Source organism: Miscanthus floridulus, chromosome 9 (genome assembly GCF_019320115.1).
Source record: "Miscanthus floridulus cultivar M001 chromosome 9, ASM1932011v1, whole genome shotgun sequence".
In the NCBI taxonomy this organism is placed as follows: domain Eukaryota; kingdom Viridiplantae; phylum Streptophyta; class Magnoliopsida; order Poales; family Poaceae; genus Miscanthus; species Miscanthus floridulus.
The window spans coordinates 22977046-22994070 of NC_089588.1; the positions used below are offsets into that span (position 1 = coordinate 22977046).

The window sequence follows — 17025 nt, forward strand, 5'->3', positions numbered from 1 at the left end:
CAAATTTAATTAGAAGATAATCAACATTAAACTTTGCAGCGGACACTTAAGAATATAATTTATCTACTTTTCAGAAGCATTTCACTGTACTCATCTACTCTCTGAACAATTTATCCCATTGGTTCAAAATTGAATAGAGGTGAAAAACTAATCAAAATTCGCTTCTGAAAATAAATAAGCAGAAACTTTGCTACTGAAAATAGAAAAACTTAATTCGGACCAAGGCCGAACGGCACGGTGCGCCCTCATGCGATCCAGGCACGAAATCGGCCCAAGACCCATAGGCGCGCTGCACCCTCCCGCGTCCTAGGCCGTAACCTAGGCCTAGGCGGGGAAACCTCTTTCCCGCCTGGGCCACATTCAGCCCGAGCGCTGTCGACCGTCGATCTGCATCCGACGGTTGTCGGTTCTTCTCGCCCGAGTAAAACCCCGCCGTGGCTGCTCCCATGGAAACCCCTAGGTCATTCTTCACTTTCCTTTCTCTCTCTTCGGTCCCGAGACGGAGAGACGACTACAGAGTGGCGCCGCCACCTGTCCCTTCGCCGGTGAGCTCACTCACCCGAGGCTGAGCGGGCCGCCGTCGAGCGGTCTAGGCGACGGTGCCCTTGACTCTGCGTGGCTCTACTCCCCTAACCCTAACCTCATTCCGTCTCTCCCCTTTCTCTCTCTTAGCGGCAGCCACCGATCGAGCGAGCGTAGAGAGCCCCCGGAGCAGAGAGAGAGAAGGTGGTGTCATCGCTGGCCCCCTCGCCGGTGCGCGTGCTCCCCGGCGGGTGAGCGCGCCGTCGTCGAGTGGCCTAGCCGTGGCGCCCTAGCACGGCCGCAGTACATCGGGGCAGAGGCCCTTCCCAGGGTGATCCGGTGAGTTGAGGCCGGCAAGGTAAGCTGCGTCCCTAGCCCTTCCCCTTTCCCCTTGATCTTCTCTATTTGGATCTTCTTTCTTTTCTTCTCGGAGCTGGTCCGATTTAGGGTTAGGGTTAGGGTTAGGGTTAGCCCTACTGTTCATCTTCCCCGTCTGTCTTCGTGGGTTAGGGTTAGGGTTCGAGTTGTTCTCGAAACCGAGACCCCCTTTGCTGTTCTTTTCTTCACCCCGATTAGGGTTAGGGTTCGCATCGAACCCTTTGCTTAGATCCGAATCGGATCTCTCACCTCCTTCTAATTGCTGCTACCCCTACCAAATCTACGCCTAGATATCGGCTCTGATACCTTTGTTAGACCTTTGGAATCATTTAGGTGCAGATAGGAGGGTGAAACTCTTACTGATTGAATCAAATTAGACCTAGAACTTGCTACGGGACAGGGAGAGAGAGAGAGATGTAGGAGCATCTGACCGTCGGCTTTGGAGGATGACGAGCCGTCCATGGTGTAGTCGTCCCGGAGGGGGTCGGAGTAGTAGAAGCAGGGGAGTCCGGCATGGCGTAGACGTCCGGCGTGGCGCAGAGGCGGCGGTGGCCCAGTCCCGTCGTTGGCAGCGCCCCCTCTCTAGATCGGATTAAGGTTAGGACATCACGGTGGGGCGCTGGTGGCCGCGGTGAACCTCGCGTCTCGTGCCCAGCCCCCACCGTCCTTTTATGGCGCTTCGCGATAGGGGCCCATCAGCCAGTAGAAAAGCTGAGCGCCCCCGATCAGGGCGCGGATCAAGGGCCCAATTAATTGGTGGAGATCAACCTAATAGCAGTATGATGCGGGCTCAGTAGTGGTACCGGGCACAGGCGTTTGACAGTCCAGCAGAATAATCATATTCATTCCAGCAGCCTGAGCAGCGATCTGCAAGCAATGGCAGCCCTGCGGCGAGCATATGGCAGAAGAGCAAGCATGGCCGAGACAATGGCATGGCAAAGGCACCCCGGTAGCGGCTTGATGAGTTTGGCGTGGCCCAGCAGTGGCTTGATGAGCTCGGCGTGGACCAATAAAAGCAAGTGTGGCACAGCCCACAATGGCCCAGTGACCAAGCCTGATGGCAAGAGCATGACAGTTTTTCCTTTTTGAACGTAAGAGATGGCAAGCATGGCAGTAATCAATGGCAGCGGTGGCAGGTGAGATTGATGTAGCAAGATGATAGCAAGCACAGCAGCAAGGATAGCAGTAGCGTGCAGTGGCTGTATATGTTAGCAGCTCCAGCTCGCCAACCACATACGTGATGAATGGCCTCTAACATGAGTAGAAAGGGCAGCAGTAGTTCCAGATCGGCAGTCCCGTGATGAATGGCCGGCAACACGAAGCACTCCGGAAGTACGGCAGCTTGACGATCGCAATAAGATGAGTATATCAACGGCATAGAACACGCCCACGCAGCAATGGTCTAGCAGTAGCAATGAAGTACGTGCTCGGCAGCAAGCTTTTGACAGACGCGCCCCGGCAGTGACGTTCTCTGGCTCAACTCAACATAGCAACCCACGACGAGCCTCAGCAGTCCGTACATGGGCCTTTCCTGCTGGTGTCGTTGAAAGCTCTGGCAGCGTAACATACGCAAGGTGAGGAAGCAAAGCAAGTAGTCATGTGGCTGCATCAAAGAAAGAAGCAAGTAGAGGGCTACGTCCTTCCACAGGACCATATACACATGCGTGTGTCTGGCGTGATAGAAGCAAAGCAAGCTAAGAAGAGCCTCCCTGAGCACCATGTAGGAGAATACGTGTATGTGTATATGTTTATGTATACGGAAAAAAGAGAGAGTCAATGGTCAACCTAGCATAAGTTATGCCTAGAAGAGAGCGTGCGTCAACTGGCAAGGGGGACGTCATTTGCATGAGAGATTCTTTTAGCAAAGCTCTTGCTGTGGAGACCGGGCTGCCAAATAAGCTCTACATGCCTTGCTTGTTTGTCATCATGCATTGTCCGGGAGTTCGGGCCTAAATAACAAATGCCCTGGCGGGCAATGCACGGCTGAATAAAAAAAACATGGCGCAAGACATGACCAAGTTAAGAAACATCGTGGTGCACAATGCATGATCCGTTCAAGCTTAGCTTGCCCGCAAGTTTGGTCTGCACAATTCCCTAATCCCTATTGTCTGCTTCCAGCAGTTCCAGTCTAAAGTTTCCGAAGGTTTTGCGTCATAAGGTTCTTAAGCAAAGGTGAGACCGTCATTGTTTATGAAGTTTTTGAGTCTTCCAATTTTTTCGGATGAGACCGTCGTTGTTCATGAAGTTTTTGCGTCTTCCAATTTTTTCGGACTCGGCGGAGTTGGCGGTGTCGCGGCGACCGTTGCTGCGGTCGTCTCGACTGGCGCAGGCAACTCGGGGATCATGTGCGGTGAACAGAACATGGATGTGGGCGCCGGCTCAGACAGATAAGAACAGCTCGATCGATCACTGCAAGTTCCATGCTTAATCTGTGTTTGCTTGACTGTCGATAGGGTGCAAAAGAAAGGAATATATTAGAAATAAAGATAAAGCAATATAAAATAATATTTGTGCAACTTCAACGTTGCCTCCATCTGTATGACTGATATCGCAAAATTTAAGCAATACTTGTGTTCAATTACATATAAATGCATGAATAAATCTTCTTTTATATCAATTTGATGGGTAGTATTTGTTCTTTCTGGTGAGTTTTTCTTCTCTGCCGAGCAGCATTTTATTTCTTCTTAAAGTTCCATTCAAATGAGAATGTTTTCTGCCCTCATAGAGACTGGCCTTAGTGCTACAGGTGTTATTAGTACATTGGCTCCTCGGGGGTCGCCAACATCTCGTTGTCCATTTGGCTTGGTATGTAGCTGCAACAAGGACCTTGTCTAGGGTTCATGTGACATTTTCTATGAGGACCCACCTAGATTAATTAATCTAAAGTTCTAAACCAAGTGTTAATCTATTAACCAACTCAATGTAAGCTAACTAACCTCGGTAATCTCTGGAGATGCATTGCTTGCCTCCACTGGCACAAATATAGGATCATGATTGCAAGGTTTGTTGGGCGCGCTTAAGAGCTGAGACTGATGCTGCCAAATTGGTTACATCATATCAAACCATATCTAATTTAGAGTTTTTATTAAGTTTTCGCTTAATTCCTGTTGTCATAAGTAATTTACATTTTCATATAGTAGTATTCTGCTTCCATCCTGCATGTAGGTAGCATAGTTTTGCATTGTCGTATAATAGCATATTACAAAAAACATAAATATTTATGATATTAATTTTTGTAGGTTATGTAAGTGCTTGAAAGATCATGTATATCAGAAGTGCTATTGACGAGGTAGTCTTAACATTGCTACATAACATCATGTATGTATATGGCCTCCAGGATTTATTAGAGTTGTGACATAGATGTTCAATTATCTAATTTATTGCACTCATTTAAGTTTCGTCTATATACCACAGAAATGATCATATATATTTATGTTATGTTCTTGCAGGTAATGCAAGTGCTTGAAAGATCGTAAGGTTAGCCCATGCATATGAGAAGTGTTATTGCCAAGTTGAATTTTAGCACAGTTACATGACATGAGACAACATGTATATTAATCAATATAAAAAACCATCCTGATGGCTCTTTATCATAAACCCTTTGTTCAAAAAATTTTAAGACAATTTAAAGGAATACTCAAATGACGTAGGTACCCATGGATTAAACCCAATTAAGGAGTTTCTCCTCAAATTTTGATTTTTTTTAACAAATAACTTTGCCAAATCTTAGCATGGACACTGTGCAGAGTGTCTTATATTTCAGTATAAATTTTAAAAGTCATAATGAATTGTATTCTAGGACGAAGGGAGTAATTTAGAAACCACATTATCTAACAATCTTTTTTTCCTATAATATATAGGATGTCGTCAATTACAACCATAAACACGTGCGTATCACACATGTATAAGTATTAGTTAAGTTAAACTTTCTTTAGCCTGACTTGATCTATAAAAATCATTAGCAATATTCATATCTTTAAACATGTTTATTTTGAAAATATATTTGATGATCCATCTAATAATATTTATTTCGTATCATAATTGTTAGTATCTTTTTATACATATTTAGTTAAATTTAAGATTTATTTACTTGTTGAAAAAATAATAATGACATTTTTCAAGGGAGGGAATACCCTAGTACACCCACAGTTTGGCAGTTTCCTCGGAGAAAAAAAATGGCACACCAGCAGTCAAGTCAACATTATTATTGGTTACTCCAGCTGGCTACGTAGTGTACGTACACCCACAGTTTGGCAGTTTCCTCTGAGGAAAAAAAAGTTGCCTAAAGTACAACCGTAGTCAAGTCAACATTATTGGTTGCACAGCATATATATATATATATATATATATACACACGATTAGCCCTCGTTTAGTTCCAACCTAAAATCCTAAAAAGTGCTACAGTAGTCATCACATCGAATGTTTACGGCCCGTGCATGGAGTATTAAATATAGACGAAAAAAACTAATTGCACAGTTTGGTGGGAAATTGCGAGACGAACGTTTTGAGCCTAATTAGTCCATGTTTCAACACTAATTGCCAAATAAAAACAAAAGTGCTACAGTAGCCCTAAATTCCAACTTCCTAAAACTAAACGCGCGCTTAGGGATTGTGACTAAAATTTAGGTGGTGTCACGTGAGAATGTCGTATGTGGTGTTTGGATACTAATAAAAAAATAAATTACAGAATTCGTCAGTACTCAACGAGACAAATTTATTAAGCCTAATTAATCCGCCATTAACACATGTTACTGTAGCACCATATTGTCAAATCATGGACTAATTATGCCAGTCTCAATGGAGATTTCATAGAGTTTCATAGGCATTAAATATGCTGACATGGCACTGTCTTGATGAAGAGAGAGAAGATAAAAGTTTCATGGGAGTAGAGAGAGTTTCATGGGGATGAAACTCTTCTGCACTGTTTTTCAAAATATGGATGTATTAGAAACTGGGAGATGAAACCCCCACTGAGACTGGCCTTAGGCTTAAAAGATTCGTCTCGTAAATTAATCGTAAACTGTGCAATTAGTTTTATAATTAGTCTATATTTAATACTTCATGTATGTGTCCAAATATTAATAGGACACCGACTAAAGTGTAGGATGAGAAATCAAACATGGATGAGGAACCAAACCTAATTTTTTATAATTTGACCTTTTTTCGAAGAAAATTTACATTTGACCCCTACGAGACTTAAACTCATCTTTGGATCCTAGGGTCGACGCTAGGACTCATAACGTCGAGGTAACACGTCTCGGCGTCACAGATCTTGACGTCGATGTCGAAAACTAGATGATAACATGGTGCTGGCTCCGATATGACATAGCTCGACGGCAGAATACATTACGCTGAACTGCTCGCTACATATCTTGGGGCCGATCTGTACGCACCCACGCGACGGGATGGGTGCGGGAGACACGAGCGCGCGGACTGCGGCGTGCGGCTGCTGCGTGCGCCCCTCTCTCAGGACGCGTGCACGTTTTCACCACTTTATTATTATTTTTTCGCTAAATCTATACGGCGCTCCGGTGAAATTTGGCCGCATCTCACTCGATCTCTCGTGGCCGTCTGATGTCGCTGTGAACGGTGCGGGTGCATGCGGTGCAGGTGCTGCTGCGCGCCTGCGACCATGCAGCTTTGATTAATGACCATGACGCGCGATGGTAAAGCGGTGGAGGGCAAGTGCACGCAGCTTTGCTGCTGGTGCAGTGCTTTGTTGCAGGTGCAGTGACTGCTTTGCTACAGTGTTGGGCACGCGTGGGCCCGATTCTTGGCCAGTGTTGGGCTCATCATCACGCGTGGCTGGCTTGAGGCGGGGCCCGCCCGCTAGTCGGTTCTTCTCGTGGAAAAGTCGGTAACACCAAAGGTCCAGAGCTTTGCATTTGTATCGGCACCCACAGAGAGACACACACACAGTCCATTCGTCTCTCCTCACCCCTGCTTGCTGGTGCTGCATCCTCGTCTTAGCTTCCATCTCACCAGCTTCCCAGTCCCAGGCCCTCCAATGCAAGAAGGTCGGTCGTCTTCAGGTCGGTCCGCTCCCCCTCATCAGATCTTGCCTAGTATTTCTGCTTTGTGCTGCTTTGCCGATAATTTTGTGGGAAACTTGTTACTTTTATTATTCTCATTAAGCCTCTGTCTTGTTCTAGCGAAAAAGGCGCCCTGATCCCAACTTATTGGAGCGGTTTATCTGTACTACTACTAGAGTATGTTGTCGTACTGGTACTCCTACATCAGAAAAGGCTCGCGCCCTCAGATCTACGCACTTGCATGCTAGGTCTCTGGCCCCGTAACCACTTGGTTCCAATGAATGGATCGTTCCAATTAATGATTCATTTCACTCATATAGGAGTACTAATCATAGAACACTGTAGAATCGTAAGGAAACTAGCGTCGGGTAGCCTACGCGCCCGCAAAGCATCGAGTCTTCAGCAACGGGCTTGGAATTGGATGCTGATGTTGCCTTAGCGTCGGGTAGCCCACGCACCCACAAAGCATCGAGTCTTCAGCAACGGGCTTGGAATTGGATGCTGATGTTGGCAGGGCATGCACGGATCTCAGGGCTGTTTGTTTGGCCTGTAGCTTTTTGACTTTTGATGACTCAGAACTTGGCTTTTCTGTCTGGCTTTTGGTTTTTAACTTTTTTATAATAAGCTAGCGAATGTATCCGTACGTTGGCAACCGAATCCAATACGTATTGGAATCGGACTCCGTATCATCGTTAGACACGAGTTGTTCTAACTCGTATGAGCACGGTCATGAGTCCGGGTCACATACGAGAAACTCTCCACTGTCCAGGCAGTTAGGGAGAGGTGGACAAAAAAATAGGAATTAAATTTTGGCTCTTTAGTATTAGATATAGATTTTTAGTTTCTCAGCACACCAAAAGTCCGAACTTTTTAGCTTTTAGTTCATTTGCTCGTAAGCCAGTTTTTAAAAACTGCTCAATAGCTGGACTGTTTGTTTTAACTCGTGGCTTTTGATCGGTGAAAGCCGGCAGCTGAAACAAAATGGCTCATCCGTAACACAAGCTTGCACCTCGATTCGCATTCCCTCCCATGCAAGATGCATGGGCCATGGCCAGCAACAGGCTGCCCCCTGCCTCTGCCCGCCTGCTACTCTCTCTTTACTGTCCATCTGTCCCACATGCTTCAGATTCGGGTTCAACCTTAAATTTCCTGGATTCAGATTTAGGTTCAACATTAAAATGAAGTTGGAAGCCCTTCTTACAAATTGTGCTCCCATTTCATAGAGCCAAAGGAGCTCTTAACGACATAATTGCTCCACTTAAATGCTACAGTACTATACTCCCGTAAAATTTTCTGTATTATGTATTTGTCCAAACCGGCAAACCGTCCCCTCCCAACTTCGAGTTTGTAAGACTTTTATAGGATTCTTTTGTGCTATATATAATAGGTTATATAATAGGCCTATAAATAGAAACGTTGTTCCTTAGGTTTCTGACTTGACATTAATCAGATAGGTCCATGTAATATGTGTGCATCGGGCAAATATAATTATGCCACTGGGTCAATTGCCATGTTAAGAAATACCACAATCTTACTATTACTAATTCAAGACCCTCGACATACAGAGGCTTACTTTAATATAATATACTCATGAGACACCCTAGGAAAAAATGATACTTTTTATATATTCTCATAAGAATCAGAAACATCCGTCCATCAACCCGGTAGCATCGCTATTGTATCTACTTGGTCTGTTTTCTAAAAAGCTACCGATCACTGCTGTTACAAAAGATAATATAAAATAACCCAACTAAATTTTGTATTTAATTTGCCCACATTCACCACTATAATATATAGTCCACGTAACCCTGTGAGTTTGCATGTAAATAACACACCTCTGCCATTATTAAAAATAAACTAAAATATCCCCATATTTATACATTGAAACCACAAAGTTGTTCGCCCCTTACTGTAAGTTGTTAGAAACCACAAAGAAATAAATTACGTAAGTTGTTACTCAAACAAATTTATACATTGTCACTGAAACATTATAACGTATCGGCATGGATAGTTTAACTATAAGCACTATATTTTTTATTAAGAAAACTACACTCCTACGCTTATAATTCTTTGCTACGTAGATATGCTCCCATATTCACCCTCCCAGTCCATTCCGTGCCCTCCTCACCCCTGATATGATGGTTGACTCCCCTAAAACTAGCCTCCCATCACCTATATTTGGGACCCGGGCGGGCGGGTGGTCTTCCATCCTATATATACTTGATGAAACAAAGAGATAGTGCTTGCACTTGGGGGCTCAATTGTCGGCGAGATTAAGGGGATCTGCAGGACCATGAAGAGATCCAAGAAGAGTAATATTTTAGGGAGGACTATATGCTACTATAAAGGTTGAGTTTTAAGGATATTCTGCTGAGAATGCCCTAAGTAGATATTTGTTTTCCAAGACGGTCTAACATTCTCAATCCTCGTTCATCTATTGGCTGACAAATAACTTTCTATTTACAACATGTAAACAATGGGAATGCTAGTTCCGAGCGTGCATCCACAAAGCGTTTGGCCAGCATCAAGAAAAAAAGAAGAAGAAAAAGAAAATACTCACTCATGGCACAGCAACGCGGACACAGAAACTTGCCGGCGTTATGGTTTGAAGTCTCTAGGTTTAGGGTTTAGGGGTTCTGGGGGGTTTCCATGGTTGCGAGCTAAGAAGAGGTTTTTCAAGAAAGACGCCGGACCGGCGGGGGTATAGATGGCCAAAGGGCACGAGGCCCACGAGCACGTCCCATGGCCCGACGATTTGGCCCGACCTAGGCACGGCACGGCCCGGTTGCCATCGTGCCTGTGCCGGTCTGGCCCGACGAGAGGGCAGTGCCTGGGCTCCTCCCTCGGCACGACGTGCCGGCCCGGCCCAGCCCGATTAATAGCAGGCCTGCTAAAGGCCCATCCAGCCACCTCCGCTTCGCATAAAAATGAAAGAAACCCTACTCATCAGGGAGATTCGACTCCCGGGCGCCGCTCGCTCCCTTCTCTCCTTTCCGCTTCTTTCTCCGACTCTCTTGCTTCCTCTTCTTCTTCGACTCTCGCTTTCTTCTCTGCGTAGCAGCTCGTGCTCAGAGTGCCTAGCGCGCGGCGGCGCAGTAGCAGCTCGCACCCACGGAGGCGACGCAACAGCTCGCGCCCACGACAGCCATCGCACGGCACTAAAGCAGCTGGCGCCTCCATGACCCATAGCGTGGCGTCACAGCAGCTCACCCCCACGGCAGCGAATGCGGTGGCGGAGCAGCTCGCGCCTGGGCTGCCTTAGGCACGACGGGCTTGGCGTGCCGACGAGCCGGCACGGGACGGCCCGAACCTTATAGGCCCGTGCCTGGGCCGTAGGTGGACCCCGTGGGCGGGCACGCCCCAGCCCGATGAAGCAGCCGTGTCGTGCCGGCCCGACCCCCATCGGGCCGTGCCCTGGATAGGCTCGTGACGGGCCAGGTCGGGTGGCCCGAATGGCCATCTATAGGCCGTGGTGGTGGTCGAGACGACGGTGGGGGTGCCACCTGCTGGGGCGGTGGGAGAGGCCGGTTGGGCGGAGCGGTGGGAATAGCCAGAGAAGAAAAAGAAGAAGGGGCTTGTGATTAGCAGCGGCTGCGGCGGCAGTTCGCCACCAAAGCCGACAGGTGGTGGAGGCAGGGGTGCTGGCCTAGAGAAAGGGAAGTCAGATTGGATTTAGCGAGAGCGGTGACGAAAGGTGGCGGCATATACTTGTGGGCGCCGCCGGAGCCAGATCAGTTGAGGCGGTGGAAGAGGAGCACAGGAGGTTAAAGATGCTAGGAGAAAAAGGAGAAGGTGAGCATACACAATCATGTGGTAGTAAGGCCCTTTAAAGAAGAGTCTGTCTATCTCTCATTCGAGTGTTTGAGTGGCCGGGAGCACTCGATTTTTTTGTACTGGTCTTCTCCCTCCTCTCGCTGCCCGTCGCCCATCGCCCCCGCTGCAGCGCGGTAGGGTCTCGCCGGAGCTCCTCGTGGGGGCGTGGGCACGTCACCGCGGGCACGGGCGCGTGCTGTGGAGAATCGAGTGTTGGTTTCGTCCAAAACACTCGGTTGCCATATAACATTTCTGTTAAAGAAAGGGCAAGTTGCCATGTTTTATTTGTAGGTAAGTTGACAAAAGTTCGTATGCTCAGTCCGCTGACCAGTTCATTGCAATTTTTAAGAGCCTGTCTAAACTTGCGTTGCCACTGAAGCTCATATGTATCATAACAACAATTGGGTAGTTGGCCAGCTTCCATCGCTTTCCTCCTACCGAATGCTTATCCGATGGTACATATGACGTGCACCATCCCAAAACAATATACCACGTACCGCTACCCATACATCATACATGCCAAGAATCAGCCAACTCTTACACCGTGTCCTGCTAATGGATTGAACCTGCCCTTGTTCGACGGCCCCACCCATTCTGTTGTATAAACCTAATCTAATCCAACTCATGAATTGGTTCAACTCTTGAATTTGATGCAAGAAAGAATGTATGGGTTTACATAAAAACTATATATTGCATAAAACATGTGGGCCCACATAAAATGAACCATAAAGATAAAATCTTTTATTCACATTTTATAATAGTTCCTACTACGAATTAGTTGAAAATAAGTTTCAGCTGACCAGACGATCCAATACATGGCACATAGAGCACCCGTGGATCATCAAGTGAGTTCATTGTGGATTGAATAGTCTGGTCTTTCGGTTTGAGCAATCCATTAGAACACACTGGTTCTAGTGTTCATTGTTCTTTGGCGATATGCTCATATATAATTCGATTTGTTCTATGAAAACAGAGAGTTCTTTGGTGGTTTGCTGGTAGATCACTCATTCCTCGCACGAAGGTTTTAGTGGGATTCAAAAGGGGAATTAAATCTTTTGTACTAGTCAAAATCCCTCTCCTTTCTAATTGTAAGGGAACGGATAGACTATGCTAGTAAAAAATAAAATTCCTACCGCATTCAATAAACATATCATGCGAATAGAAGACCGTAGTCGTTACCACTAGTCGTGATATGCAGTGGAAGAACAGTTGCTGCAGTCTGGGCCAATGTTGTGCATGTCAATGTAGAGGAAGTCGTCTTCACGTCCCAGCAGCAGCCTCGGGCCTCTCATCCTTCCACCCGGAGTTTGTCGCGTTGGGGTTTGGGAATGGTAGAACCAAGTGTAAAGCCTTTATCCCTGCCTACCCTTATATATGTAGATTCTGTTAATGGACTTGTAGACTAGACTAGAGGCCTATTAGGACTTATCCTTGAGAATCAGTATCCTCCTTTGACCAATGTATGCATCCAATCTATAACGTGGATAATTGTCTCTTGGACACAAACAACACTAATCGCTTAGGTCCTGTTTGATTCTCAGGAATTGAGAGGAATTGAAAACTAATCTAATAATAAAATGGGAAGCACTTTCTAGATATTGGTTTCAATTCATGAGATCCAAACAAGTCATTAAAGAGATTAAAAACAAGAAGCCAGAAATAGGATTTGATTGTCCCAAGAAATCAGCCGTTTTTTTTTCCTGCCGTACGTCTCCGAATTGGTCACTATCATTGCCAGCCGCACCATATCGTTCACGCGCTCGGTGTGCTGCTCATCGTGTATTCAATTCGCAAACTTATGTCATCAAAAGCACGCATTTTGCAACAACACTTAATTGATCCCTTCTTGTTCGCGATAAACTGGTCTTCTTTTTCTCTCTAATTTTAATTTTTCATATTTATATTTATATTAATATTAAAGCAAGAACGTGACAATCTTGTAGGGATAAACAGGTAGCTTTTGTACCTACATCAACAGCTGCTTGCTCAAACTCCTTCCCCTGTACTACTAGCTGGGTTAGTCATTCAAAGCTCCTGCAGTCATATATAAATATAAATATAAATATAAATATAAATATAAATATAAATATAAATATAAATATAAATATAAATATAAATATAAATATAAATATAAATATAAATATAAATATAAATATAAATATAAATATAAATATAAATATAAATATAAATATAAATATAAATATAAATGTATATGTATATTTATTTATATTTATTGCAGAGCAGCACCAAACAAGGACATCAAGTTACATAATACAACAATGAGGCATGCAGATATAACATTCCAGCTATTACAACAAATTACAGCTAACTTCTCTGAGGAGCGGAAACTTGGCCAAGGCACATTTGGAACAGTTTACAAGGTAAGATTATCAGCGTAAGTGCAATCCACAGCTTTTTTCTTAGTGTGTCCTCCAAACTAGCCATACACCTGCACGGCTGCACCACATGCATGGTTTGTTCATAACAGAGGAATGTCGAACATGCCTCTTGACCCACAATTTATGTTTCATATATTAAGTTGAAGCAATATATATTTAACAGAAAACCACACAGGGATTGCACTAAGTGTTTGTCAATTGAGTACTTATATATGATATATATCATGAACAGGGGGTGCACAATGGTGAAGAGATTGCTGTGAAGATGTTTAGAGATAAGGACCCAGGACTTGATGACGCACGATTCCATGATGAGTTTGATAAGCTCAAAAGTCTCAGTCATCCAAACATCGTACAGTTAATTGGCTACTGCTATGAAACTCATCGTGAATATATTGAGCACGAGGGAGTACTGGTACATGCTGAAAAGATATACAGAGCACTCTGCTTAGAGTACTTGCACAAAGGGAGCCTTCAAAACCACCTATCTGGTAGGCGCTGATGCACCATTATTATTATTTTTTTGTTTCAGTCCACTTTATATAAAATTGTACTCGTTTACTTGTGCAGATGAATGCCATGGACTTGACTGGCACACGCGCTATAATATCATTAAGGGGAGTTGCGAGGGTTTAAAATACCTTCACATGGGATTAAAAAATCCAATCCACCATCTAGATCTGAAACCTGACAATATATTGCTTGACGGTAACATGGTACCAAAACTTGCGGATTTTGGTTTGTCCAAGATCTTGGAGCAAACCAGGAGCACGGAACATGTGCATGGAACACTGTAAGTTCCATGTCTAGGAATGCATTTTCTTGTCTATGACACCGAAATATACATAATTTTGTTGTCTGTGCTATATTTATGATGCGCAGAGGATACATGCCGCCTGAATATTGGGGTAACAGGATTCGCTCAACGAAGTTTGACATATTCAGCTTGGGTGTTGTAATCATGGAGATAATAGCAGGGCCAACAGCCCGCACAAGAATTGACGACATGCCTCCTCAGGAATTTACTGGTCTGGTATGAAAGTCTATGTTTCTATACCTAGATCAACTACCACTACTATAATAAACATACTAGTCTATTAACCCGTGTTTTCAGACAAGTTGGTATCTTACGAGCATAAGCATTAGTTTTTTAATACCTCTGGTAATAAAATTACTTATATTAAATTCAATATTTTTCTCTTTATTTATTTTCTACAATAAGCATAATATATACTATGTAGTCTCTATCTAGCTGTGATAAACTTATAAATTAGTGATTATATATTTGCATCCACATCCATAGTTTGTTTTCCATTTGCATGGCACCTTTTTGTATTTTTAATATCCATTTAGTTGAACCCTTAGTTAGACTGTGGTGGTTCTTGTTGCGGCCCATACCTCATGACATTATGAACCTAAATTTTAATTTTCAAATAATAGTCTTATTGATTTCTACAAATATTTTTTATCCTCAAGTTAACTTGAAACTCTTGTGCTTAGTGTATCTTTTATTAACACTTCTTTTGTACTTTTTTAAAAAATAAAGGCTCCAGGTCATAGACTGCACTCTTAAGTAAATAGAAATTTAAAACCTATAACATGTTGCTTAAGATCAGTGATAGAGCTTGAAGGAAGATCTAGAATGAATAGTAGTGCTAACCTCAAGAGGACATTAATATTTAAGGTGCTAACCTCAAGAGGACATTAATATTTAAGTCTTATAATGACTATTATTCCAAAGAAATCTCAAAGGCCAAAACTATATAGCCAAATGTTGTTTGCACTAACCTTCGCACTTCTAAAGATGTCTGAATTTTCTTATCAAAGAAATTATATGTGAAATAATTGTTACACTATCAATATAGATATGCCAAACATTTCTATTAAAATGTATAAATATACCTAAAGTAATAACTTATATAAATTGTATGTAAAGATTATTAATAATTTTAAATAATTTATTAATATCATTAGTATATGAGTCGTAAAGGAAATATTTTTCATGATTACTAAAACATAACACATATATTTGTATTCTATGCATGCATGTGTACATGATCTACATGATGGCACAACCTATATGTTTACTTTAATCAAAATTTTAATATATTAATATTAATAGAAGTGGGCAACGTAGAAAAATATATATGCTTTATGGTTATTTAAAAAAATTATAATAGAAAATGTTGATACTTTAGATTATATTTGAGGGGATGTTTTAGATTTTTCTTTAATAAATGTAAGTGGTAACTTATATGTAAATTTTAGGGGTTACATATATTATCTATCATAATAGTAGGTTCGCAATTAGATGCAAATTTAGGTTTACTTTAGATCATTTTCATTAGTGGTATACCTAGGCAATTTAAATATAGATTCATATGTTACCTTATGCTGGTAGCTATTTAGAAAATAAAATAGATACAGTAATTATATTATTATCAATTGTGATTAGAGTCTATAATAGACATCTAGATATTTTTGATTTTTTTAGAACTTCTAGAATTTGTCTTCTTTTTTTTCAAGCGAGCTTCATGAGGATTAGCATAGAGACTCCACTAGGGAACGCTAGTTAGAGTTTCTAGAAAATATATAAGCTCTTGTTGCATTACTTTATGTGACATCAAGGACCTCTAGTTTAGCTTTCAACCTTTAATTTAGTTGTTGCAATTGTTTATGCACATGTTAAGTCAAAACTCCCGTGTTTAGTTTATTTTCTATTTAAATTTTTTATTTTATTAAGAAAGATCATAGGTCCTAGGTTACCCTCTTGTTGTTACAACAGTATAAGTTTTATCATGCATGGCAGCACTCGACATGTTGAATTTATTATATAACATAATTATATATGGAATGCAATTGTCTTATAAAACATAAAGTGCTTAAACATAAATTACTAGTATTAATATCACATATGTTTCGGTCAAAATGTATAAACTTCTTTATAATAACAACTTATGAAATTTATTATTATGGAGTATTAATATAACTTAAATTGAATTGTTAGTGTTATTGCTATGTGGTTTATTAAGTGAACATTTTTCCACACTTGATAAGCAATTAAAATAAATATTTATCTTAATGTATACATGTTTACTTGGTCTACATGGTGGAACATAGCATTTTCTTACTTTTAACTTAACAGTTGTAAAAGTTTGTAATTTAGAAACATATAGCATAGTTTATGGAGATTTAATTTGTGAGATATTTTTGTTTATTATTTATGACGATAGAGTTGGATAATCTAGATACAAATTAAAATTTATTGCTTTCTATTTTTATTTCATGATGGCATATATATATATATAGGTAATTTGAATGCAAACATATGTGTTACTTTGCATTATCTTTAATAATGGTAGAGGTGGTTAATTTATATTCAAATTAGAGGGTTATTTATAATTATCTTTGATAATGACAGAGGTGGATAATTTATATATAGATTTATGGGGTTATTTTGAATTATCTTTTGTAATGGTAGAGGCGGATAATTTAGATGCAAAATTAGGGTTACTTTATGTATTTTCTTAATGATAGAGATGGGTAATTTTTTATACAATAGAATAGATCCAATGGTTATTATCAACGATAATGATAAGAGTACCCAATTAAAGGCCAGATGTTTCTGATTATTTTCTAGCATGTCTGGTGAGAATTAACGTGGAGACTCAATTGCTCTAATTAGTAATAGTAAGATAAGATTTTTATAAAAAATAGATCCAATGGTTATTATGATGATGATGTTAAGAGTCTACCAAATTAAAGGTCAAATATTTTTGATTATTATGAGAATCTGTAGAATTTATCATATAATTTGGAATGAAGAGAGTAGTTGCTATTCGCGGGTTTGGTTGAGATAGTTGTTAGTTGGATATTAACTA

At 41.8% G+C, this 17025-nt stretch overlaps 1 protein-coding gene across 7 annotated transcripts in view; it reads left to right on the forward strand.

Moving 5' to 3' along the window:
- The first annotated feature begins 6796 nt into the window (after positions 1-6796).
- LOC136481553 (putative disease resistance protein RGA1) overlaps positions 6797-17025 on the forward strand; it is a 43737-nt gene continuing 33508 nt past the window's right edge. For 3 of the 7 annotated variants that reach the window (XR_010764763.1, XM_066478884.1, XM_066478890.1), the window contains exons 1-5: positions 6851-6932; positions 12990-13126; positions 13377-13635; positions 13715-13937; positions 14027-14177. Coding sequence is in view for 6 of the 7 variants with exons in the window: in XM_066478884.1 (XP_066334981.1) it covers positions 6908-6932; positions 12990-13126; positions 13377-13635; positions 13715-13937; positions 14027-14177 (795 nt within the window). In the remaining variant the exon portion in view is untranslated. Of the gene's footprint in view, positions 6933-7052; positions 7181-12688; positions 12762-12984; positions 13127-13376; positions 13636-13714; positions 13938-14026; positions 14178-17025 lie in introns of all 7 variants that reach the window. The other 4 variants (XM_066478887.1, XM_066478885.1, XM_066478888.1 and 1 more) reach the window with 4 other exon arrangements.